This window comes from Gavia stellata, chromosome 1 (genome assembly GCF_030936135.1).
Source record: "Gavia stellata isolate bGavSte3 chromosome 1, bGavSte3.hap2, whole genome shotgun sequence".
In the NCBI taxonomy this organism is placed as follows: Eukaryota; Metazoa; Chordata; class Aves; order Gaviiformes; family Gaviidae; genus Gavia; species Gavia stellata.
Genome location: NC_082594.1, coordinates 124,032,156 through 124,059,701, shown reverse-complemented (window position 1 = coordinate 124,059,701; position 27,546 = coordinate 124,032,156). Strand labels below are relative to the sequence as shown.

Sequence of the window (27,546 nt, the reverse complement as noted above, 5' to 3'; positions counted from 1 at the left end):
AAAAGTTATCTTTGGGGAGTTCTAGCAACTAAAAAGGAAGGACGAAGGTACCTGGAGCGTAACTTTTTCCACAGACACTTCCTAGCATTCACCACGTATCTGTTTAAATGCAAATGGCTGGAATGGGGTGGGTTGCAGCTGGTGGACCCAGGCATTTCCCAGGCTAGTCATTCAGGCTGTCAAGACTTTTAGCCTAACTACAGAAAGCAACTGTAAGGCTCTTGAGTCAAAAAGCAGCCTTGCTTGCCACAAGCAGCTGTGAACTAGCTGCATGCCTTTATAAGGATTAGAGAACAAATAATCACTTTGATACAAATTGGGTTAAGATACACATACTGTGTATATATGTTAAAAGCAGCAAGATGGCCTATCTTACGCTTAGCTCACTGGCTATTTGTGGCAGCTGGAAAAAGAATGGTAACAATCACATTCAGCAACTTCTGGAGATAATTTTAATATCAAATGTATTGGCATTCTCATAGCACATATCTAACAAATCTACAAAGACAATCCTTTAATGTTATAAAACCAATTTAGAAAAGTTTATACATGACTTTTGCTTTTAAATATTTATAAACCAGTCAACCTAAAAAAGAACAAATTATTTCATAACAAAAACTAACTTTACCATAAGAAAAAGCCTAAACTATTTGTCATAAGGGAACATCAAAAATATGAGTCAATTAAAAAGGTGTAGAGAAAGGGCACATATTTCCGCATTTTATCTTTCATCTGTCTTACAATAAAGACACAGATTATCCCTGTAAGTAATGCTGATGTTGTGATTTAGGTAATGAAAGCCACAAAACATCTGGGATGAGGGGGACAGATGTTGGTGTGCGGGTAGTGACAAACTACAGAATTAAAGTAGAAACAAAGACAAAAACGACACAGTAATTGCACTAGGCTGCTCACAGCTATACAGAAGGTAACTGCGCTCAGCAAATTATTTTGTTTTAAAATTGCCTCTCTTCTCCAGAAAGAATGCTTCCTGGTTTGAGAAACATCCATTTTTTTGGATGACTGTACAGAACCTGAAGTAATAACTGGATTTTCCAAATGCTAGGTTTCAGAGTTGTCTTGAGGGAAGGGGCCCTGAGAATTCTGCAATGCCATAAAAATGTTCACAACCTCAGGTTGCCCTCAATTTTTATTTTAGCTCTCTAGCCTTCTTCCAGCTTTAAGAGCTCTGGTTTTGTAGATAACCACCAAAACCACCTGTATCTGACACATGGTCCTTCTGAAGGCTGCGATGACACTTAAGTTTACTTACAGTGCGGAACAGCCGAAAGCATCCTCTTAAAACAGTCACCTTCTATCATGCAGTAACTACAGAAAAAAGTGTGCACATATCAAAATGTTATTGAAGTTTTATGTGATCATTGAGGAAAAACCACATAAATACATATTAAGACAACGATAAATTTGTGCTCGTTTATCAAATCACATCCGAGTTCAAACACTCAAATATTGGGGCATCTTTACTCAATTCTCCTGAGCAAAGTATAAATCCTGTTTCTTATATGTAAATTACGTATCTTAAAGACATGTTATCTATAACATAATGACCTTTTTGAATGAAAATGGCCTTATTTTTCAGTAAAAAACCTCTAACTTTTGAGGTTGTTGAGCCACAAATTGCTTGCCTTTCTAATGCAAGTGATGCCATAAGATTCACAGGTATAACTCCCAGAAATAAGGTGAATAGGATTAAAAATCTACTGCCTACATGCATTGTATTGGCATGTACTTTGAGAGCACGATTTCTTCTAAAATCCAGTAAGAAAAAAAATTCATAAAAAATACTTTAAAACTCCTCTCTCAACTTTAAAAGATTTCAATGGTCACTCTCAAGCAAATTTCTTCCGCTCATGGAAATAAATCTTATGATGAAAATGCTAGGAAGGGCTAAAAATAAAAATAATTAACAAAAAATAAATCAAAACTCAGCAGCCTCAAGTCTTGGCAGAATTTTCTGACACATGCAGACTACTTCTGTGTATAATCAGAAACAAAACAAAAAATACATCTCTAAAGAGAGTCAATATTAGATCCTTAAATTAAAACAATACATAGTATTCATTCTATCTGTATGAGCTGCAAAATCGATAGAGACACAGTATAGGGTCTAAATCCTCTCTTCAGGCCTGACTCCTACATGATCATCCATGTTTATATAGAATTGTAAAGAACAGGCTCCAAAAAATGAAAGTATTTTATATCCTTGTGGCACATACCTGTATGCAGCTTTCATATTCCAAGTAAAGAATCAATTAGCAATCCATATGTATTAGCTTCAACTTACATATTTACACATTTATCTACAACTTTCTCCTTTCCCCCACACAACTGCATTCTGTGACCACACAATCCAAATGAAAAAAACCCCAAACATTTAAATAAATACACACTGAACAAACAAAATACTTCTTGTGGTTCTTTTTTTTTTTCCTTCCTTGCAAGGCAGAAAGAGCCCAAATGCTGCTAAGCAGAGTTCCGGTTACTTTATACAGCAATGTTCTTTGCCAGGTCTGGCTTATTAGGTTTATTAGCTGCTGCTGCCACTCTGCTGTTGAAAGTGCAGTTGCAAGATCAGGTCTCGAATTTCTTCTCTTTTGCTTCTGATCAGCTGACGAGGGAACCACTTCTCCAGATGCAGTGGCTGTTCAAAGTTAACTATGGGATTCTGGTAACAGAAAAAGGAATATTTGCAGTATGAATTTCCTAAAACAAACTTCAAAAATAATTTCAAACCCTTCCATTCCTGTTGAGATTAAAGAGGCACAAACAAGTTTCCATGAGACAGTGACAGTCTTCGAAGTCAAATTCCATTTCCTCCATAGTAATCACATATATACATACCCTTACCACAAGCTACTCATTGTAAACCCCAAACAGGTTATCATCACTTCTCTTAAAGATACATCAGTATAAGCACATATTCAAGGCAGATTCCATGTACTATGATACAATTAGGCATACTCTTGATATCTAACAGGGACAGATGCACTTCAGTCACAAAACACACACATACAAGCACGCTATAAGGAAGGATCAAGCATACAGCATTTAAGCGTGATGAGATTTTGTTGCCTCAGCATGTGTTTTTCTGCCATGAGCTAGTCTGTCTGATAGAAGACAACAAAGAGACTAAAACACTGCTAGCAGTTTTAGCAGGACATGAGAGGGGGAGAATTCGGAACAGAAGAGGATAGCAAATTGAAACGGTTGAGAGATGCTGGCAGTTTTGGCAATAAGACCACAACACCACATCTGATTTGCCAAAGTCAATTTTTTTTCCTCTTTCCCTCTTCATTCTTTTGCCATGCTTGTACTTCTCCTTCTCCTTCCTTTGAATAAAGTCATAAACGATAAATTGAAAAAGCAAAGCAAAAAACGCATCATGATTTGCTGTCCATAAGCCCTGGTACGTTTAGGACAAATTACAACCACCTTGTCCTGGCCTTGCTTCTGCAAGCAGAACATGACCCCACTGTTAGAGAACGGGCAGTTCAAAAGCATTGGTAAAGAATTTCATCTTCCACCTACACTCATCTATCACAGAATGGTTGAGGATTGAAGGAACTTGTGGAGTTCATCTGGTCCAACCCTCCTGGTCAAGCAGGGCCACCTAGAGCCGGTTGCCAGGACCTCATCCAAACAGGTTTTTAATATCTCCAAGGAGGGACACTCCACAACCTCTCTGGGCAAACTGTACTAGCACTTGGTCACCCCCACAGTAAAAAAAAGCATTTCCTCACATTCAGAAGGAACCTCCTGTGTTTCAGTTTTCATCCACTGCCTCCTGCCCTGTCACTGGGCACCACTGAAAGGAAAGGGCTCTGTCCATTTTGCACCCTCCCTTCAGATATTTGTACACATTGATACGATCTCCCCAAGCCTTCTCTCAGAGTCTCAGGTCTCTCAACCTTTCCTCCCAGGAGAGATGCTCCAGTACCTTAATCATCTTTGTCACCCTTTGCCGGACTTGCTCCAATAGCGCCATCTCTCTCTAGTACTGGGGAGACCAGAACTGGACACAGCACTGAGGAGAGGGGAAGGATCACCCCCCTCCCACTGCTGGCAACATTTCTCCTTACATAGACCAGGATACTGCTATCCTTCTTCGCTGCAAGGACACACTGCTGCCACACGTTCAACTTGGTGTCCACCAGGACCCTTAGGTCTTTTTCAGCAAAGCTTCTTTCCAGCTAGGTGACCCCCAGCATATATTGGTGCCTGAAGCTGTTACTCCCTACGCACAAGACTCTACACTTCTTGTTGAACTTCATGAGGTTCCTGTCAGCCCATTCTCCAGCGTCTCAGGGTCCCTCTGGATGGCAGCACAACCCTCTGGTGTATCAGCCATTCCTCCCAGTTTTGTGTCATCTGTGAACTTGCTGAGGGTGCACTCTGCCCCAAAATCCAGATCATTAATGAAGATTTTAAACAGGACTAGACCCATTATTGACTCCTGAGGCACACTCCTAGTTACTGGCCTCCAACTAGACTGCCGGCCACTGATCACCACCCTCGGGACCCATCCAGTCAGACAGTTCTCAGTCCAACTCACTGCGCATCCAGACCGTACTCCATCAGCTTCTCTATGAGGATCTTATGAGAGACAGTGTCAAAGGCCTTGCTGAAGTTCAGGTAGACAATATCCATTGCTCTCCCCTCATCTACCAAGCCAATCATTTCATCATAGAAGGTTATCAGGTTGGTCAAGCATGACTCCCCCCTGCCTTTGTGAATCAATGCCAACTACTCTCAGTCTCCTTCTTGTCCTTCACATGTCTGCAAATGGTTTCCAGGATTAGTTGCTCCATCACGTACCCAGGGATCGAGGTGAGGCTGACCAGCCTGCCGCTCCCCAGGTCCTCCTTCCTGTCTTTTTTGAAGGTAGGAATGACATTTGCTTTCCTCCAGTCCTCTCCCGACTGCCACGACCGTTCAAAGCTTATCAAGAGTGGTCTCACAATGATATCAGCCAGTTCCCTCAGCACTCATGGAAGTATCCCACTAGGGCCCAGGGACTTATAAATGTCCAGTTTAAGTATTCCATAGCCTGATCCTCTTCCACCAGGGGTATGTATTCCTTGCTCCAGTCTTTTCCCCAGTCTCTAGGGCCTGGGGCTCCTCAAAGCCAGTCTTGTTAGTAAAGAGTGAGATGAAGAAGGCATTCAGAAGCTCAGACTTTTCTACGTCCTGCGTCATCAGTGCCCCTGCCCCATTCAGCAATCAGTCCACATCTTCCCTTACTCTTCGTTTTGCTACTTACATAATTATAGAAGCCCTTCCTGTTGCCTTTAACACCCCTCACCAGATTAAACTCCAGTTGGGTTTGGCTTTCCAAATTATGTCTCTGCATGCTTGGACAGTGCCTCTATATTCCTGCCAGGTTACTTGTCTGTGTTTCTGTCTTCTGTATACTTCCTTTTTATGTTCGAGTTTTGCCAGGAGCAGCTCCTCCATCCATGCAGGCCTCCTGGCATCTTTGCCTGACTTCCTGCTCACTTGGATAAACTGTTCTTTAGCTTGTAGGTGGTGTTCCTTGAATATCAACCAGTCTTCTTGGGCCCCTCTTCCCTCCATGGCCTTATCCCATGGAACTCTTCCAAGCGGATCCCTGAAAAGGCCAAAGTCCAGGCTTGTGATCTTGCTTTTTGCCCTGCTCCTTCCTCTCATGGTCCTGAACTCCACCATCTTATTACCACTGCAGCCAAGGCTGCCTTTGACCTTTACATCCCCAATCAGACCTTCCTTGCTTGTGAATATGTGGTCCAGCAGAGCACCTCTCCTCGTTGGCGCCTCTATCACTTGGGTCAGAAAGCTGTCATTGATGATCCCCAGGAACCTCCTGGATCCCTTATGTCCTTCTGTGTTGTCCCTCCAGCAGATGTCAGGGTGGTTAAAGTCCCACACGGGGACCAGGGCCTGCGTACATAAGGCTGCTTCTAGCCTCATCCACTTTTCTTCCTGATCAGGTAGCCTACAGCAGATGCCCACTACTGTATGTCACTCATATTAGTCCGCTCTTTAATCACTACCTATAGGCTCTCAGTTGGCTCCTCATCCAACCCTAGGCAGAGCTCCATGCATTCCAGCTACTCTCTCTCACATAAAAGGCAACTCTACCTCCTCGTCTTCCCAGCCTGTTGTTCCTAAAGAGCCTGTATCCATCCATCACGGCACTCCAGTCACGTGAGCTATCGCACTACGTCCCCATAATCTCAAGATCATAGCCCTGCAACTGCACACAGATCTCCAATCCCTCACATTTATTCCCCACACTGTGTGCGTTAGTGTACAGGCACTTTGGAATGGCGATCCGTTCTACTACAGAAGAAAAATCTGTCCGCTGGCCAAGGCCTCACACAAGGCTTTCCACGCACAGGACTCTCAGAGAGAATGTGGACCACATGTATAAGCATCAAACAAGCAGAGCCATTCAAAGGCCAGAGTAAGAGGGCAGTGCACTGATCAGGGGGAGGAAGAGTTGGGGACACCCTAAAAGACAGTGCCTGAGGCCCAGCATCTGCAGATGTTTAAAGGTATGTGCTGAACAGGAACGAGAGGCTCCCTTAACTCTGTGCATTCCCTTTTAAGGATTCCCCGCTCCCTCTCTCTGCAGAAGCTGCTGCCTGCAGAGCCACTCAAAGGCCAATGCAGAAGCTGACCAAAGTTTTAGAGGCTACAAGAAGAGATGCACAGAAAAGATGCCTTTGTAACATCTGTAGGCCAGAAATGCGTAAACTAAATGGACTCCAAATACACCCAAATAGTTAGGGATATTGAATGTGTTAATGTAAAAGCCACATTAAACTACAAGAAACATTTGCCAACAAACACAGATGAGAAACTGTCTGTGCTCCAGATACAAAGACCCCTGCCACTACTCGAATGGGTTGTATCTCCTCTTCCTCAAATGGCTTTGACGCTTTTGAGGCTGAGCATCACAGGCTTTTCTGTCTGGCTATTTCTCTCAGAAATAGGTTTTTTGGGTTTAAGGTGATTTGGGGGAAAGGGGAAGGTAGTTTCCATTTGTACCTGGAAGAAGCTTTCCACATATTGCAGCAAATAGACCCCACAATCACTGCTGTTATCTTGTTTAGGCACTCTGGGACACAGATCAATCATTGTTGATTTATTGAATTCTCGATGCGTTTTTCGTTTAGCTTCCCATTCCACTTCAAGGTACCTACAAAAGAAAGCAAACAGGTTAAACACTTGAGAAATAACTCCCAAGCTCAGTGCATTTTGGAATACTAGTCAATGTTGTTCTGGAGCTGGCCAAAAAGCTAAAATAGCTTTAACCAATTTCTTTCACAGAATCTGTCAAAGAAGTTCATACAAGGAACAACGCGATTTCCACTATCCAATGTTCTATCACACTCAGAGGCATCTCCACCACATAATATGCAATATACAAAACAGAAAGATGCATGATGTTATTGGAAAACAAACAGCTATTTGTGCTGAGTTTCTTCAAGCTATTAGGATACCAGGGCATTTTTAAATGTTAACAAAAGGCAGAACTGAAGTAATCTTTCTTGATTATCACACAGATTTTTCATGGGTTCATCCTAAGAGGTCAGCAGTGGTTTTCTAACCTAAGCAAACCATTAAAAATACCTTAGAATTCACCTTACAAACAACTTCAGTTACAATTGCACCAATATAACCCTTGCAACCTACTAGTGTACAAGGTATATAAAGACCTGTTAAAAACCTTAGGGGATCGCTTCTTTAATGATTATGACTTATTTGTTACCAGGCTTTTCTGTTGTTCTTGTGCTTCAGTAGCAACTCATTGACCCCCACGTTCTGGGCTGGCCACTGATTTTGAAGATGAGATTGAAAGCATAAGGGTCTGATTTTCAAAGGCAACAGTTACCTATACTTTTCTGGTGACTTCAGTCAGAGTTGCAAAGGCTCAGGGCTTGTGAAAATCAAACATAAGGTCTGACTTTAGGGAATAAAAAATATATACATTAAGTCAGACCTTGTGTTTGATTTCTAAAAGCCCCAAGTCCTTGCAATTCTGAGAATAAAAACACATATAAAACACCCAAAACACCTTTGGGGAAAATGCAACTGTGAAAAGAAGGCAAACATGAAACAATTCAAAGATGAAGACAGTTCAGTGAAGCACATTGCCTAGAAACTGCAAGAACCTATGACTGTAGACTTTAAAATTAATTTGTTTGAGCCTGACCACTGCCCAAAACACAACAAAAATCAACTCAAGGAAAGAAGAGGTCACGGAACCCCTGCATCAGTTTCCTTAAACTTCTGCTTTCAGAGTGTAACTACAAATTGAAGGAATAGTAAGAGGTCTGCTTCCCAAACTTCCGTTATCTCACAACTCCATAAATCACCTCTTTGTTTTCTGACTTTTCATGACATCTCTCTGAACTCCAGGAAACCACCCTCTCTGGAATTTCAACCCCAGGAGTAGCTCAAAGCATACATCCCACAGAGATTTAAAAAAAAAAAAAAAAAAAAAAGTTTGCTATTTTATTCTTCCTCCTAAGACACACATGGTAGGGAGGCCTCTCTATCTAGGGAAAAGATGGTTTCACAAGAACTTCTAATTCTTATCTAACCTTCACATAGTATTTTGAAGAATTTACTTTTACAAGAAGGATGTACTATTTGGTTTACAGATTTTTGTTCCTTTCAGTGAAGTGGATACAACAGACAACAAAAAGAATACTGTTTAGCTTCAAATATTTAATATTCGCAACTTTTTAAAAAGTTATTGATGTTAAAGTCATTAGGAGTGTGTAAAAGTACTGAAAGTTTGAAGACATTCTTCCAATACTTACATACTTACCACATAAAAGACTGAATATATTTTTACTCTCACTTTTCAAACAAATAATACCATTCCGATATAACAATACTGACACATCAAGATTTTAAGACAGCTTCAGTCTAGTTTCTACATTTTTGCACATAGATAGGAGTGGATTTAACACTGTAATTCTGTAAGCTTCATCAAAAACATGAAAATCAGTCCTTTGGAAAATTAAGCATTTAAGTTTCAAAGTATTCATTTTAAAGAATCTGTTTTTCTACCCTTAAAAACACCCTCCATTACCGAACCCCCTCTACTTTTAATATTTTTTTTTTTTAATTTCAAAAAGACTGTCCACTTTACAATTTTTGCATTATATCTGGGCTGCAGAACAAAGACAGGCTTTTCACACACACCTCTGTATTGCTATTGCAATTTTTGTCATGGCTCTTTATGGATTTTCCTTTAGCATTAGACATGTACACTTTTATAGAGAAAAGTATTTTGAACATAGAAATATGACCAGCAGCATCTTTTTGTAATAAATAGAAACTGTAGTTACTTACTCTCTCAAAACCTGAACTGTTTTCTGCACAGAACCAGCTTTCAAAGAATCTAAGATGAGTATACAAGGCCTGCACACAACAAAAACACACACAAAAATCATTGTAGTCTTTCATTACTGACACTACCAAAGCAAATATTTTGTTTGAATACAGCTTAACAAGAACATCAATATCTGAACAAAGGTGGAAAAAAATGGACAAGTTCCTACAGCTGTGGCTTTATGACAAATAACTGAGTAACTGCAAAATTTCTTAATATAATTTAACAATACAGTATTAACTTGAAAACAGACACGTACCTTTTACAAATCTGCCATTTGGAATTACTTAGGGAGATCTGGGAGAAGAGAAAATAAAAGTAACCTTAAAAAACCAACAACAATTATAAACTTAAATGTCTTCATAGATTTAAAGGTAAAGCCAGAGAGGTTCCCATTTCAGAAAGGGAAAAACTGATAAATAGTTTTTAAAACATGTGAAAGCATAGCATAGGCAACATAAGTAGGCAAAGGAGGACTTTAGGCTAATTCAAAGGGCCTTCCACATACTGCAGGCCACACAAACATCGACAGGTGCTGCAAAAAAGATGATGCAAAATCACTTGGTCAAGTATCAGAGCCTTCAGAGCCTGTCAGTACAAAAAGGCACTTACTTTAGAAATACCTGAATCCAGGACTGAAGCAGAAGCAGCAATTTCATTGCCACCTAGTACAAAAGAACAAATTAAAAAGTCTTAAGAAAATATTACCGAACTGAAATATTTTCATTTTCAAATTCATCATTATTAGTATTCAAAATACGATAGTGAAGTATAAACTAATTTTCCTCCCCTTCTGAACGTTCAAATAGCAGAGTTACTGAGTGCCTGCCTTCCTGATAAAATTCTTACTGAAATCCAAGAACTTTCCGCTCCTGATGAGATCTGAGCCACTGATTTTACATGTCCCTTCCAGCATTTTCCAGAGTTGTGGACAACAAGAATGCAGTGCAGTCCTTGCTATGCATGGTAATACAAAAACGTATTACATCAATCTTGATGTGAAAGATACTTCTTAAGACATCATATCTCTCATTCAAGGATTAAGACACTATTAGAACTGTATATAGCTTGACAGATTTTTTTTCTAGATTACTTACCTTTTGAGAATAAACTTCTGTTAGCATCCATTTCTTCTTCATCCTTGCAGTCACCAGGAAAGGCCAACACTGAACCAGTTCCAGTGTTCTCACTCTCCGACCAAAGTGGAGACTGGTGATACAATGAATTCTGATGGGTACAATCCTCATACACAGCTTCTTCTAACCAAGGAAAACAGATAACCGCAATGTACCAATGAGACCTGCCCAGCAGTGGGGAGAAGGGGGGGAAAAAAGTCAAAACTGTATAACATTTGGTTCCGAAAAGGATATGAGAAGTTTTTAGAACATTGAGAGCTCACGGACAACTGTTCTGTGACACATAACCATCGTTGCCATGTTTCTTTGTGACATCTCATACTAATCCTCTCACTCATTTTTTACTTCGCATTGTGGTATAACAGCAAAAATAAGTATCAATTCCTTTAAAAAAACCCAACAAACCCACCACAGCAATTTATCAATGTCTCACCACCCATCCCACACTGTAAAAAAAAAAAAAAAAGAAGAAAAAAAGTAATAAAATAATCTGTGATGGTGATCCCAGTTTTGAATATAGCTGAGGGTATGTCATGCCTCTAGACTTATCTCTTTCTGCAGCTGTTTTGCATATGTAACTCTCAATGACTATTCAGTTTTACTGGACTTTCCATGTGCAGGTCAGTTTTCAACCAGGCCAAGGCACAGACCATGGAAGTACTACTCCTGATCCATTAACACTATGAGTTGCTGTAATTTCTTTATAGAAATATTACTTAAGTGCACAGCAATCATCATAATGACAAACTAATTATTTTGAAAAATACATAAAAGCAGTTTTCAGTAAAACAAAAAACAAAGATGCAAAGTTTACTGAAGACAACTAAATAAAAAGTTTAACTTTCGAAAAGACTTCAAAATTACTCATTCCACACCTGTTACTTCTTCAAAATCTAATGTGTTCATTTCCAATGATCCAAACTTACAGCCATAAATCTTTTTATCACAACATTCAAATATTTAAATCTTCAAATATCTGAAAGGTGTCTAAAACACATAGACTTACTCCTCATTCACAGGCACAAAGATATAATCTTTACTGAAGATGTTTATATGACGAGTCCATGTTCTTACTCTTCTGTGTCTTCTCTGTGCCGCTCTGCAGAAAACAAATGACAACGGTTGTTCAAATTTGTTCTTTTTAGTTAAAGCAAGGTACAGGGATTAGTAGTCCTACACCTTCCCAATCCCTCAACGGGTGTTTTATTTACTCTTCAAATTTCCCCAACAAAGAGAAAAATAAATCAGCACACCATTAAACCCAAGTGACTAACAAGCCATTTCCAAACCATCTTAGACTCTTCTGGTAAAAATCATCCATAGATTTGAAAGGATTTCTTGCAGTTATTTATCCAGTAATTATTATTTACTATGCTAAATGCAAAACTCTCATCTAAACATCAGCCAGTGTAAAAACAGATCTATAGCAATTTACAAACATCCATGAATTAAACTTCACAATACTACTTCTGCAGGCCTATCTAAACAACCTTGTCTTTTGAAGGAAAAAGCTAAATGCCTCGCATAGGGTCATGCAACACACCTGTAGCAAAGCCAGAAGTGAAACAGATTCCCTCTAGTCCTGAGCTTTAAATGCAGGAGCACATTTTATTTTCAGTCCTAGACACATAAAGTATGAGGACGGGATACTAAGAGAATAAGAAAAAATTGAGAAGAAACCTAAATTCAGATTTTCAACTTTCTTAGTTTGCACAAGTTGAAATAAAAACCAACGGTTCATAGAACTTTGCTCCAATATGATCTGAAAGCAAAATTCAGTCTACTCAGGAGACATCCCTATTACCATTCTGATTCCATCCTGATCTGTGATTAAGAAACGTAACTTCAGTGTAGGAGGAATGGGAGTAAAGGGAGTGAGGAATGGAAAAACAAGCTGCTGTGAGACTCTGCATGGGCTAGCATTAAGTGAAGACTTGCTGCAAACTTCCTCGGCTACATGACTCTAGAAGCACCGGGAACTTAAAAGGGGAGGGCATGTTTGCAGCCTCGGAAAGCGTGTATAGAAGGAGCTTTCTCATCTACCACCTCAGCAGTGTGAAGAAAGAGAAGCAGAGGGTCTTTAAGTTAAGTAGCCACATCAGTTGAGATTAATTCCATTTACAACAGTACAGAGCCCAATTTTCCACTATCCATTTATACAAAAAAACCCACAGAAGCAAACAAACAAAACCCAAACTACCTGTAATCACCAGGTAAGTATCTAAACCCTAACACAAAACTAGAACTTCCAAAGCTACCTCCTGATCCGGAACAGCTACAGTCCTTGTAATATGGTGAATTAAAAGTGCTGTTTTAGTTCCTCAAGAAGGTTATGGACAGTCCAGCCTTGTAAAAGGAATCAGATCAAGGCTCAACAGCATTCTTAACATGGATAATTTTGTCTCCACCTCAGAAAATTTGGGGTCAGAAGACAGTAAAATGATGGAAGACGTTCTCTTAAGCACAGCTCCTTGAATTTCTGCGACATCTTTGAAAATATTACAAAAATTGCATTTTTTTCCCTTTAACATAGCTTTCACCCAGCAGTGACTGTAACACAAACAAGACAGCACACCTCTTTGTGCAGGTGGCCTTGTTTGCCAGTAGAATGAAAAACCTGGGGACTTCATAGACAACAGAAGAAAAATCACTTCAGGGAAACAGAAAAAAACCTTCGATAAGCTGAATGATGAAACCAGAACGAAAGCTGCTGGCAGATCATCACTCTAAGTGAAGTGGCAGGGTAAGCTCCACTCCCAAACACCAGTGTTGAGAAGGAATGGAAGGTGTGCTAGGGATAGTCCTACCCTTTATACAGTCTTAGCTGGAAACACAAAGTGATACAGGATTCCTGAGCTCTTAGTGATACCTTTTTGTGAAACTCTCCAATTCCAGTGTGCTTAAGTGTTAAAAAACGAATGTGTAAACTTGGTGTGTAAGAAAATTTTCTTCCTAAAAATTCGGACAATAATTTATTACCAATATGTAAAATGAAACGTGGTAAATCTAAAAATATTTTCAGAAGTGCAGTTTCTTAAAATGATGCGTACCTCGCAAAACTCCAAGTTTATAATAAAAAGATCAAAATACACAAATAATTGTCTGAAGTAAAGATTCGGATAAAGTTGGAGAAAGGTGATGACACAGAATCACACAGAATCACTAAGGTTGGAAAAGACCTGTAAGATCATCAAGTCCAACCTTAAAAAAAAAAAAACAAACAAAAAAAAAACCACAACACACCAAAAACCAACCCACCCAACACCACAGAGCACCATGCCCATCAAGCTACATCCCACAATGCCACATCCACACGCTCCTTGAATACCTCCAGGGAGGGTGACTCCACCACCTCCCTGGGCAGTCTATTCCAATGTTTCACTACTCTCTCAGTAAAGAACTTTTTCCTAATACCCAGCCTGAACCTCCCCTGGCGCAACTTGAGGCCATTTCCTCTAGTCCTGTCACTAGTCACTTGGGAGAAGAGACCAACATCCACCTCTCTGCAACCCCCTTTCAGGTAGTTGTAGAGAGCGATAAGGTCTCCCCTCAGCCTCCTCTTCTCCAGATGACATTTTAATTCATATTCAGTATGAAACACATGTAGATTTTAACGAAAAAAACCAGTATACTTAAATTGTGAGTTACAACATCTAACTGCTAATCCTTTGGAGAACACTGATTTTATGTGGTAATTAGGAGATGATCTGCAGAACTTCCAAGTGGCATCAACACATAGCTTATTTCTGGTCATAATGGCATCCAAAATGAACTTACGAAACTTTGAGATCGCCCTCGGAGTTTTTTTCTGTCCTGGTCAGGCACTTATAGAAGAAACTGCTAAAAATGTGTGTACGATCAGCAAGATGTTTTGGCGCCTTCTCCAACAACAGATATCTACCAAAGAAAAAAGAAGGAAATTATTAAATTCCTTTTCTAGAAAGTACCATTACCGATAAAAAAGCAGAACAATTCTTTTAATGACTTATCATACTCAGGTTACACTTACTATCAGTTGCCTTCACAGCCGCTAGTCATGCCGAAATTTCTCTCTACTCTATTTTCAATATGCACATGGGTGGACATCAGAGTATGTAACAGCCAAGCAACCACTAAAAATGCAGTTACATTTTATCTCAGATTTGTGCTCCAATATTAATGCTTCTGAATTTATTTTCAGAGTTAGGTTTCTAGCCCTTGCAATTAAGACAGACTTGAAAACCTAACCAAGTATAAGCCTATGGAGTGTTATACTCCTGCGCATACAAAAAGCACAGAACAGTTCGGTACTATAAATTGTCCATTTTCCTTCTACAGGTTATGCGTGTGAAAGTTAAGACAAATATTCTACAGGCACTCATTCTGTATGATTTTACTTTTGATCATTTTACTATAAACCAGCTTGAGTGCTTATTCTGTCATCCTAGAAGGCCAAAGCTCTCATAATTGCAGTCATCATACACAAGGTGCCTCCAGCTTCACCCGATGACTTGGGCAAGAGAGTCATACATGACACAGCTTGCAACACAATGAAAACTGACAATGTGGGAAGTCTAACAAATTGAAAAAGCAGAGGGGTTTCTTCAATGATTGCATTAAATTCCTTTATTCAAATCTTCCTTTTCTGGCGAGATGAAGCTACAGCTATTCCGAGTATCATGCTGCATGATTTATTTCTAGCTTAGAGCAAAATACAGGGGGCTTTGCTGTAAAACCACATTGAAACACTCTGGTACACCTTTCCTTTCCCACTCCTCTAGACAAGAAGTTTTAACTTGCCTCCAATTGCTCACAGTTACCGCAGCTGTGCTGGATGCCAAGCAGAATGGAATTCTTGCAGACAACCTTCAAATGAGCCAGAATTCTGCTTAGGTTTAAGTCAGCACAGGGAAAATAAACCTCAGCTTTAGGGAACGGTGGCCCACAATGCTGGTTCTGGAAAACTTGGTTTCACAAGCAACTTAAGCAGGACAGCATGAAGCAGGTAAGCCAAGCACAACTTCCTCAAGAAGTATTAGCTGTGTTGCTTTTTTGCAGAAGCTGCACGTCAGACTAATTCCTGAACTCTTGCACAGAATAGCAGAGGATGCTCCACTTCATGCAAACTTGGTAAATAAACTACCTAGTACAGACCCTCTACTTTGTTCAACTGCCTGCTTGAAACCGCTCAGCGCTTTCTGTTCTGTGAGGTCACCAAGAGGCTTTTTTCCCCCAGCTATTCTGTCTGGATTACATCGCAGCCCTTTAGAGGGATCAAGAAGAACGCAGTTGAAACAAATGAAACTGCTGAGAATACATAAAAGCTTTAAAAAAAGCCCAACTTACAAGTTGATCATACTGCTACTTCTAAAATTGTTATATCATATTTAGTGACCAACATTTATGGTAACATTCAAGTCCAGATGAGGTCCCAGAAAGAAGGGTACAATTAAGGCTGCGATTACTTACTTAAGATAGAAATCAATGATGACATCATTGAGAAACTCTCCATATTCTAAGCACTCTAGGTCTTCTCTTGTGACTCCCAGTCCTCCTTTTGCAGGTGGGGGTGGATAAACAATTAAACTGGAAAACACAGATCACATTATAACAGTGACAAACTGTGTCTTGCATTGTATTCTTCTTAGTACGACTGGTCTACATGTAGAAGATTTTCTAGAAAACCTGTTAAAAGTCGTAGTTCTTAAAACTGTTGACTAACTCAAAAGTCCTTTACCATTTCTTCCTCCAATAGTTAAGTGTTACAAAAGAAATATGCAACCCCACTGCACACAGAAATTTTGAGAAAACTTTTGAAAAGGAGATTATTTTTTACCTTCATCTTGTTTTTCTATTTTTGATAAAAGTAATTGACAAATGGCTAAATAAAATGGGAAGAAATACTAGGGGACATATTCTCAAAGGGTATGAATGAACAGTGATTTTCTATTCATTAAGACTCCAATAAGGACTCCCACATTTCCAAGCAGGAAACTTGGGTTTATGCACCATGCAGTATATGTACTGTAAGTGGTTTGAAGCCGCCCAAGTTACTTCTAACACTAGTATTTAACATGTATTTTAAAAGCTCCAGATTAACAACGTACTACTTAACTCGAACCATGAACTGAGCATTTTTGCTCTTGCAGAAACAAAACCAACTGCTATACTGTCAGTAAAAACAGTGATGACAAGGCAAGAGTAATTTACTTCACTAATGTTTGCCGTACTAGAAGTATGAGGACTAACAGGCTAGTGCAGGCAGAACTGAGGCATGTCAGTGCTCTCATAGTATCTTGCTCATCACACATTTATGTGTTCTCATTTTCTAATGTCTTGTTAACCGAGTTCCTGTACTAACTAGTAAATTGTATGGCAAACTAGTTATAAATAGATTGAATATGACAGAACAGTGAAAGAAAACATTGTTTAGATAAAAAAAGGCTCAGCTTAAGTTAGCAATAGTTCTGCTGTGATATGGACTTAGATGGACACTCACAGAAGCCATAAGGTCCCTACCCTCCCACTGATGCATCCATGATATGAGCTTGTAGTCACAATTCAAGTATTCTCTAATTTCTGTCATCCTGTATCAGATTCATTTTGTTCGTTAACTATTAGGATGGAAACAGGAATAACTACATTCACACTTGGTGATATTTTAGATTTCTAGAGCACTTTCAAATGAACTAGAAAATGCTTTTATTCCAGCAATTTGTTTATTCAGTTTGGTTTATCTTCACCTTCTCATTTATATGAAGCATACTTACTTCTTAACTGCTCCAGTTTCTCTTACTTCTTTCCATTCTTCATTCAGTGCAGAGGACAGAGAGATAGAATAGCAACCACTATTCTGCTTATTTGCAAGGGCATAACTGGGCCTGGCCACTTTTAGTTTTGATTCCTATGAGAAAAAATCCAAACAATAATAATAGTAAAAAGCAGTACACAGCTTGATATGTAAAACAGAACACACGAAAACCAAAGCCTGAAGCCCACAGGAGTACTCTGCATCACTGAAGAGGAATCCTGCTGGAAAGCAGAGGTGTAAACATCAGTATTTAGGCAAATGTGCCACTGCTCAGACAATAAAAACGTTATGTTCCTTTTAAAACGATGACAGGTCTTCATCTGTTCATAACCTCTCCCTAAAACTGTTTAAGCATTATTCAGCCAACTGATGCAGAATTGCTTTCGGAGAAGAAACAGGACCTGAAAGGATGGAGACAAGTATCAGACTGTCTTACTAGGAGCTGTGTATGCTTGGAAGGTTTGAAAACCTAGTTCTTAACAATTTGCCTAAAAACGATACAGGTTTGAACTGGCTGGCTCAATTTTTAAGTTCATAGCCAGACTGATCTGTCATCTCTGCACTTTTTTCTGATGGCAACAAACATGAAATTTCTGAAGTGACAATGATGTGGGGTTGGGTTGAGACATTCACTGCTCAGAGGGAGGTGTATTAACACATTAACTTGCACAACCCCATCTCCCCAGCAGCCTTAGGAATCATTTAGCATTTCAAGCTGTGGAGCCCCAACAAGAAAGTCTAGAGGTGTCTGGAATGAGCAAAGTACACAGCTCCTCCTCTGCTGCACCTCTTCACTTCCAGCTCAACTGAAAAATGGCTCCATCACTCATTACTTGATTAACTCCCAACTTGCTGCCCTGGAGACACCACAAGGGCAGGAAATCTCTGTGGTTCTAGGCATACGCAACCATGAGTCAACCTAAAGCTTGAGTACTTGCCACTTACTGATGAAGTCTATATATTATCCCTCCATGGACACAATCTAGTTTACTGCAAATCTTGTCCCATTGTGAGAGAGAAAAAACAAAACATGACTGATTTTTTTTTTTTTTGAGCTACGGATTAAGAAAGAATTTATTTTCTGCAACTGGCTGATCCAAAATTTACTAGAATATATGAATGCCAACAGGTGGTGATGAATCAAGCAACAGCTACTCACTAACCTGAACTGCAGGCTCATGAGCCTCTGAGGTATTCTCTTTTGGCATACACTGCTTTAGTAGATCCTTACTGTAACTCATGAAGGAGTTCTCTTCAGGAGAAAGGTCTTTAAACAAGGGTAACGCTTGCTTCAAAGACAAAAAGTCAGGGAGATCTGGTGCTCTGTTCTTCTTGCTCACATCTGTAATCAGTTCCGACAGCCTCTCTTCTTCCCATTCTGTGAGTGGTTGTGACAATTCAAGAAATACAAATTCACTAGATTTGGCTGGAAAAAGGAGAGAATGGATAGTATTAACTCATAGGTTATGTGATAAAAACTTGTCTGCACACCCACAAAGGAGCACAGAGAGACAATGGCAGGAGGGGAAGCCCAAATAATAATACCCTGCCAGGTTCATCACAGGGGTCGTCAGCCCACCAAAGGCCCACCTCCACAAGCCCAGAGGAGCACAGGGGCACAATGGCAGGCAGGAACCCAAATTAAGGACGGGGAGGAAGGGACACCCGGTCCAGGCCCTTCCCAGGGCTGTCCCAGGAAAGCCTCAGCCCCAAGGTCCAGACCCGAAACCCATCAAGACGAGTCAATGCCAGAGCACCTTTTGGACTGAGGGGGGGTTGCTGCTGAGGTGTACGGCACACATGGTGGGATGCAGGGGAAGAGCATTTTGGGATTGCAGAGGACTTACTATGGGATGTTTAAGGGGAGAACCAAAGGCAGGCAAAGGGAGGCATTTAGGTGATTTGGGGAGGAACAAGTGTGGGAAAACAGACAGCTAAGGGCATAAAAAGGACCAGGCGCATCTAAATACTTTTCTGGTCAGTACGCTTGTCTGGTCCATGCCCTGTGCATTGACCAGCGCAGTCTGTCCCATCATTTTATTAAATTCCCTTCTAACTCTCTCCTGGGTGAGGGACTCTGTATTCGATGCATGTGTACGGGGGTCTGAGTGCAGCAACTGGAGTGAGTGCGCATGTGCAAGTGAGCATGTAATTGCTAGTGAAGATCAAGCCAAACTAGGTGAACAGGTGAAGTGCTCTGGGAGCCAAGGGGGTGAGCAGGTCCCTAAGGGACGGCTCTGCCTGTGAGACTGTCTGTGTATCTCTAAGGATGAGAGCACAGGGGTGTCAGCTATGGGGACCGGGACCAGGGGAGTCCTGGCCAGCCGTGTGCCTGCGTGCACATGATGGTCTGTACCAGCAACTGGCAGTGGCCTCGGTGGCTTGTATGTCCAGGTGCCAGCAACTGGGGAGACTGGGATCCAGAGCCAGCAACTGGGCAGACTGAGTGTCTGAGCCCAGCTGACAGAGGGATCCACCGTGTGTGTGTGTGCGCGCGCGTGTATATAAATATATATATGTATTTTCTCACTAGTGGGCCTCCATCCTGCTCAGCCAGAGAGGCGAGCAGGATGAGGCTGTTGGTGCTGCCTGTGTTCATACGAGTGCCACGTGTCTGTGTTATACACAAAGCTGGCCACACAGATATGTGGCATATGTGCGTGCTCTGTGTGCTCTACCTATTGGGACTACATCTTCAGCCTTGCTACCGGATGGACCTGGGGAAATGGAGCTGCAACAGCCTCACCCCTCTCAGGCTGTCAGATCCATTTTCCTCTAATATTAGCACACTAAGAAGGCAGAGCAGAATCATAGCAATCGTTTCCACGATCTGTAAACCACCACTGATTTGTTTCAACAAGCCTCTACATACATTTCAAAATATTTACATTACTGCATATTTAAAAGGCATAAAACATTCAAGCATAGAAATTTAATAACACCTCCTGAAAGTTTCTTCTACAACAAGAATATAATCAAGGTAAATAAACAAGATTAAAAAGTGCCTCGCAGCTTCATACTCAGATTCCACCCATTTCACTGGGAGCTGTGTCTACAGAAGCTACCAGTAACTTTGATAAACTTACATTAAGTAAAGGTAACTCACTGCTAAAATTTCACTCAGTATCTCACTTCAAACTACTCGTGCTCCTTATGTAAAGTTAACATCACTTGTAATTTTTCTTCATACAGGTGATAATTGTACAGGGTAAACATACTGTTAAATTTCACGCAGGCAACTCTGGCATCATCATTTTGTTAAGACGTAATTTTGCAATGATTTTGCTAACGTAAAAACGTTGTGCGATTGTGCCATTCTGAATATTTGAGCAAAAGTTGTATTCAGTTTTACAAAGCTTCACACTAGAAAAGCAGATAGTCTGTAGGGTCTTATGGACTGGCTCTAAATAGCCCGGTAGGCCTTTAGTAGAAATTTTCTCTAGTAATAATGCAATGGCCCAATGCAGTCTTGTCAAAGATCAAATCAACCTTTATCTATCAAGCCTTTCATCTAGCACATACATTAATCAAGAGTAAGGACACTTAAAACATCCCATTTATTCTAAAGGGAGAGATACTTTATACACAAGCCTAGTTTCAGAAGGCCTCCTCACACAGATTACAACTGAACAGTGTGACAAGGTCTTTTTATTAAGTAGCAGTGGTTTTCAATCACATTATGTTAGATTTTTCTTCCACATACAACTATAGTGAGGCATTTTAAAAAAGCAAAACTGACCAACTTATCTTTAAAAAGCTATAGGCAACTGTAAAATAACTGCTTCATTGACATGCCATATATTAGACCTTTTCATTGCATTTAAGGAAGGAGATTACTCACGTGGCTTGCTGATAACTAACTTTCCTAACTGGGTTTCAATCTTTTCTACATAATCCACAGACAACCAAAGGAAAATTATCATTGTCGAAGAACAGCCACCATCACTTCTCCACAAGCCAAACCTTCTCAGATCCAGAGTATCCACTGTCAGCTTAATATTCTTATTAAGAGCCACTGCAGAAAACAGAATTTAAAATAACAGTATCTTTCACAGCCATGGGCAATTACAAAGTCACACATATTACAGTAATTACATACTAAGACATAAGTATGATCAGAGTGTATTAAAACAGTACTTGTAGATTTTATTCCTGGCATTACATAAAATGTGTTGAGAATTTAATACTTATATCAAACTATGTAAAACAAAGTTACCAAATTGTAACACCAAAAGCTAAACATCTAAATGCAGGATTCTTCATGAAAAAATTGTATTTTTTCTCAAAGTAACCACAGTTAATACCTACAAATATAGAAAAAAAAATACTGCAAATCATTAACTCCTATTTGCTTTTAGTCAATCCAATTCAGAACTGCTCACAAACCTTCTCCTACGAGATACTGAAACCACACATCATCTTTAGAAAATGTCGGACTGAATGCAAATCTACAGTTATATTCCTCTTAGCTTTAGTCAACTCATACATTTTTCTTTAATAAACCTCAGGGTCTAAAACCCTAATCTGAAAAGATTAATGTTTCACCTCAAAAACATGCATAGTCATGTTTACTATAGCTCAACACTTAATATACGCAGGAATGCGGGAGGCAAGGCCATTAAAACTGCAAGTTCACCTTAGAAGGGTAAGAAGCTGCTAAGTTATTAAAGCTTACACTATAGACACCAATACTTTTATTTACTGAAAAATGTAAACTTAAAAAAATTATTTAATGTCTTTGTGAAAGCAAATGAGATTATAGATTAGTCATAATATAAATATATACTGAGTATTTTAATGCAATACTTTGAAGATACAGTTAAGAGAAGGCTAGAGAAAAAAAAAATTCTCTTACCCTGAAATGGGATCGTAATATACTTGGTTGTAAACTGAAATAAGAATAAAAAAATATAAATTAGTTTGCTTTTTATAAATTGATTTAAACTAAGTAAGAATTTTTAATTATCTGCACATCTTTCTTTGCTTATAGTCAAATAAACTGAAAATAATATCACAGAATCATTTAGGTTGGAAAAGACCCTTAAGATCATCAAGTCCAACCATTAACCTAACAGGGCCAAGTCCAATATGCCTAATTTGAGACTTAATATTGACTATTTCACCTAAAACAACACTCCTAAATACATATTGCAGGATCTAAATGACAGCAAACTGACTTCCAGAGGTGCTCAGCACTGAGAAATAAGCAGAAAGTTGCAGAGCTCCCTACAGGCTCCTTAAGAAGAAAAAAAATTACAAACAACTGGGACAAAAGGAGCTTATTTGTAAGCACACCATGATAAAGAATGTCAGCTGCACTATTTGAATTAAGGACACTATATAAACGGTCCAACACTGGGGTGTTACTTTGCTATTTACATTAACATTTGAATTAAAGGCCTTTAAAGCTTCCACTTACACTGCTGCTATGTTAAAAAGATTCAGCTAAATAAAGAATGCTTTATTGTCACTTTGACAGAAGGTTGTCACATACATTGAGTGAAGAGGTTTCTCTTACGCTACCACAGTGAGCACAAAGGGGTTTTTTTCCAAGGAAAAATTTCACTTTCCACCTAAAAGCATTGATTTCCACCTAAAAGCATTGATTCTAAAAATATTTCAACTCATCCCTCAAATGACTTTGGCCTATTAATTTAGGATATTTCCATGAAATGTTCTCATTACTGCATGAGAACTGCTCCACAAAACTGCTGTTTTCTGAAAAGCTAAAATTATTATTACAATCCAAGATTTCAAAATGTCTTACTGTAAGCAAAAGAAGATATACATGTTTAAACATTTATTTTTCAATTGCAATATATAGAATGAGCCTGGTCAAAGACACATTGAAACTCCTGCAGCTCATGCTCCATTCGACGTACTTCTATTTCTACACCCTGTGAGTAGCATGCTGCCTATGCGCTATTGCTTTTAGTGTTGTTTTTATGCTCTTTAAAGCTACAAAACAAGAAAATTTACATTTAAAAGGAAAGATTAGTGCATAGTATACATCTGAACTCTGATCACTATGGATTACTTTATTGTATCTGTACTGTTTCTGACAGAAGTAATTGGTGTTTATTTCAAGTGACATTAACTCTAACATAGCCATTATTTTCAGTTAGAATTCATGAAAAGCTTTCTCAGGATGATTTCTGTTCCACTACAGCATTTATACAGAACCTTTACCTCTGAAAACCGGGGCCACAGAAAATCCCAGTTAGCTTTTCCACTGACAGCAATCCAAACATATGAGGTAACGGACTACGCACTCCGTCGTTTAGCCAAAGCAATTCAATGCAACAATAATCAAAACTCAGTGCTTCTACACTAAGTACCACTAGCTTTGCTTAAACAGAATTTTAATTTTTAAATATTCTCAAAATATCACCATAATAGAACAACTTACCCTAGCAGGACCTGTTGATAACCATTTAAATTTCCCAATGTACAGACTATCAAATTCAACATCCAATGGCGGGTTCATCTGTTTTTTTGGTGTGCTTCCAGAAGGTAAGCTGATAGGACATTTATCTTCAATTGACTCTGTTAAAAACTGCGGAAAAAAGTGTATTTACTACAGGGATTTAAAAGAGATACTTCCCTCCCGTAACCACAGGAATATTCTCTGTTTGTTTCTCTATCGTATTCCATATAAGAATTCCATATTAAAAAGCTGTAAATGTTATTACAATCATTACTGACAATGTCCTTAAGGGCCTAACAGTATCTTACTCCACCTTTAAAGTTCCTATTGCCAAGACATAACCTGCCCTCTTTACTAATCTAGAGCCAAGTAAAAACTCAAACAACAGAGCAATAAAAAAAATACCCCTCTGGATACCAAAGGTACAGAATCCAATTCTATGCTTATGATCAAAACGATGCATCTGTCAGAAGAGGCAGCAATGGCTCTTCTGACTTGTTTCAGGATTACAGATAACCCCAATCCAGGTCAAAGCAAGCAGCACAACGCTAATCAAGTCCAAAGTGGGGCAACAACCCTTATGGCTAGTTTTAGATTCAAATTACGCTGCTTGCCACACAGGAAAAGGAAATTTACCCTATCTCTGCTGTCAACAAAGATCCTTGAACTTCTCCATGCACTGAATTACAACAGAGGACTGAATGACAAGAAGAAACTACTGATTTGAACTACGATCAATATAAAACATTGTGCGAAAAAAACTTTTCACAGAACTTCATATTCACCTCTAGCTCAGATTACTGTTTGATCCTTCCTGTTTTGTAATATTAAACATTTCCAAATCTTTATTTTCAAAGTACGAAATACATTACATGTTGCAAAACACTCAAGCGTCACAGCCAGAGATCTTCTCTGCAGACTGTCCAGAATTCTACCCGTGAAATAAATTACTGCAGCTACTGCTTGTTGCTGGGACTAATCATACCTGCTCTAAGCATTCCACTTCTGTTCTAACATGCAAGAAGAAATAAACATTGGAGAAATAAAGAGTTGAAATACGGTAAAGAGTTGTTATAATAATACATCGTTGGAATAACAATACATAGTTATAACATTAACATAACATTAATATAACAATACATAGTTAGTATAACAATACAAAAACTGGACTACCTGCTCTGTGTGACTTTCAATCTTGTCTTCCAATTGCTTTGCTGAGAAACAGAAGTCAGACTGTTGGTCTGTTTCTTTATTGTCAGTGATACTATCCTGCAGCAGCTCTGTGCCTTTTGGTTCACAAGGTCCATCTTCATCATCACTGGAAAGGACAACTAAAGAGGAAAAATGAAGTATACATATACTACAAGACACAGACTTGAAAATATTCCATTCATTGTGGATTTCATATAAGCAAAGAATTCTCTCCTGCAGTATGTAATATCAAAGTACATTGTCCAAACCAGTCAAGGTCTGCGTGCATGAAACCATATGCAACAAGTACTGTTTTTTATCTTTATTAACACTTTTTACCCAAGATCCTCAAAATTATTTGATAATTAAAAGAAACAGGCCACAACATAGCTGCTTCAAAGAAGAGAGAATATTTTTTCTCTGTTTAACCATCATTAAAATGTACAAGCTTGATCTTCCATAACCACAAAATCAGCTACAAAATAGGGATTGGAATTTGAAAATCCTGCTGTCTATCCTGTTTCTCAAGTACAAGACCCTCTACACTCCCGCAGAGGACACTGGCACTAGGCACTGTTCTCTAACCTGCACAACGCATTACAAACAATATGATCTCTGTCTTCAATCTTTTGTTCCGTATGTTTCAACTAGTCAGTCACGCATGAGTTCTCTTAGTACCTAAGCATACCAATAGTAATTGTCAGCAGCACAGATACAGTACATACTTGGGTCAACTGAAACAAGTTGCCGGTTACTCCTGCAGATTCTGTTCCGCAGCTTGCTCAGGTACTGGGATGTGTCCATCTTTAATTTCCTGATGGTACTAACTCGTGGTGAAATCACATCCTCACTGGTGGCAGAAAGCTGTTTCTCTGACACATTTCTGGGAGCAGACTCTGAGCCAGGTTCCTCTGTGCAGCTGTGAGCAGGCCTTAAGCAGTTGTGGGTGGAAGTGTCTTCATAGTCTCTCTCTAACGGCTGTGGTATACAATCCGGAACCAGAATTGTATTAGATCTGCGACTTTGTCCATCCTCACAGGATGTTCTGCGGACAGCAGACTGAGTTGAAGTCAATTTTTGCTCTTTCTAGAAAACAGGAATCAGAGACAGGATATATGTTTATTTCTTGACATTTCTATGATGGTTCAGATCAGTGATCACTGAGACTTAGCTATGTGCTAGACAAAGTAATTACAGCTTGATGCAGTTGCATTTAGAGCTCAAGTTAGGGTAATTTCTCCCTCCTCGTATTCCACAGGTTGTTTCATAAAGGTATGAGGGACAACCTTTTACAAGTCTACTAGGACTCCCATTCAAACTGAACAAGAAACTATTTCTGATTTTTTAGCAGCTCTCTCACTCTCTGACACTGAAAGACCAAGCACCGGTGATGTTCATTACTTTGTAAACGTGTGGCTTGGTCAACTGGGTGAACAGGACCCAACAACTACCTACTTCTGTGGGGTTTTAATCAGAAGGTTACAGATGCCTTTATTGTAGTCAAATGCTTGAATATGAACCACAGTTTGCACTTGACTGAACTGTTTCCCTCAGTCTTTTTTGTTTTTTTTTTTTTCATTTTCCCCAAATCGTAATTACAGGTGGGAATAAAACTTCAGGGAAGGGTACGATAGATTGAGGAGGAGGGAGCAAGATGACATCTGCAAGATTTCAATAACCCCAGGTATACTTTGTAATTTTTATATTTAAGTCCCTAATTAGTTCTACACCATCTGTGAAAGAAGCTTCACTTAAGTAGCTAGATGCCTTATTTCCACAATTGTTTTACTCCATGCTCCTGTCTGAAGGAAACACTGTCATTCATCTCTCACAATCTTTCTGCTACAATAAGCATATTCTGATGTTGTGAACAGAAGTACATATACTCACTCTTCTTGATGCACCACTGAACTACTTTCCCTCAACAAGTACAACAGTATCCCTAGATACCCTACTTATTAGTATAATTCTTTTATTTTGGATGTTGCTACTGCTGCTACTGAAGTGTGTCTGCATGTGTGTACACAAACACATACATTAAGTGCAACTCACAGAGAGAAGAAGCGATTTTTCAGGAATGTGTGCATTACAGTCATCAGAAATATGGCCACTAGATCTTCTTTTCCTTTTCTCAGTATGAAAAGAGCCCAATTCCTTCTGACTAAGAGTGGTGCTGTTCACGTTTCTGCTCCTCTTTTCCAGTTCATCATAGTTCTTGTTTTCTGTGTCAGAAAAAAAAAAAAAAGTGATTTAATGGATTACCCTTAAAAACCTTTGTATTTCTTCGTATCTGCTATGTCTCACATAAAATGCATGGAAGCAGATACCTTCCATGGTAGTTCTTTCCTTTTTTAATTGCCTGTGCTGCCAAAATATATTCCCTAAAATAATTAAGGAAATACTATTATTGCACGATTAATTAGGATAAGGGTATAACCAAATTCATAGATCACTTCCAAGTAAGAATTAGCACTCCATACTCCATGGTCTTTATTTTATCTTCTGCTGGATGCAATATTCTCCACTTCCTGTTCTAATCTGCAAGTATTACTAACCGGTATTAAAAAGACAGTACTTTCTCCCTGGAGACTCA

At 39.3% G+C, this 27,546-nt stretch overlaps 1 protein-coding gene across 1 annotated transcript in view; it reads right to left on the bottom strand.

The window, feature by feature from the left end:
- Positions 1-2,429: 2,429 nt before the first annotated feature.
- The window catches only part of SENP7 (SUMO specific peptidase 7), a 44,750-nt gene continuing 19,633 nt past the window's right edge, over positions 2,430-27,546 (bottom strand). Inside the window, exons 7-23 of the mRNA XM_009813507.2 lie at positions 27,006-27,175; positions 25,679-26,039; positions 24,936-25,093; positions 23,745-23,891; positions 22,191-22,224; positions 21,177-21,350; positions 18,499-18,761; positions 17,295-17,428; positions 15,994-16,110; positions 14,323-14,442; positions 11,552-11,644; positions 10,507-10,709; positions 10,022-10,074; positions 9,669-9,706; positions 9,370-9,438; positions 7,051-7,201; positions 2,430-2,686 (exon numbers count right to left, since the gene is read on the bottom strand). Coding sequence (XP_009811809.1) covers positions 2,549-2,686; positions 7,051-7,201; positions 9,370-9,438; positions 9,669-9,706; positions 10,022-10,074; positions 10,507-10,709; positions 11,552-11,644; positions 14,323-14,442; positions 15,994-16,110; positions 17,295-17,428; positions 18,499-18,761; positions 21,177-21,350; positions 22,191-22,224; positions 23,745-23,891; positions 24,936-25,093; positions 25,679-26,039; positions 27,006-27,175 — 2,423 coding nt within the window. The 3' untranslated portion in view covers positions 2,430-2,548. The remainder of the gene's footprint in view (positions 2,687-7,050; positions 7,202-9,369; positions 9,439-9,668; positions 9,707-10,021; positions 10,075-10,506; positions 10,710-11,551; positions 11,645-14,322; positions 14,443-15,993; positions 16,111-17,294; positions 17,429-18,498; positions 18,762-21,176; positions 21,351-22,190; positions 22,225-23,744; positions 23,892-24,935; positions 25,094-25,678; positions 26,040-27,005; positions 27,176-27,546) is intronic.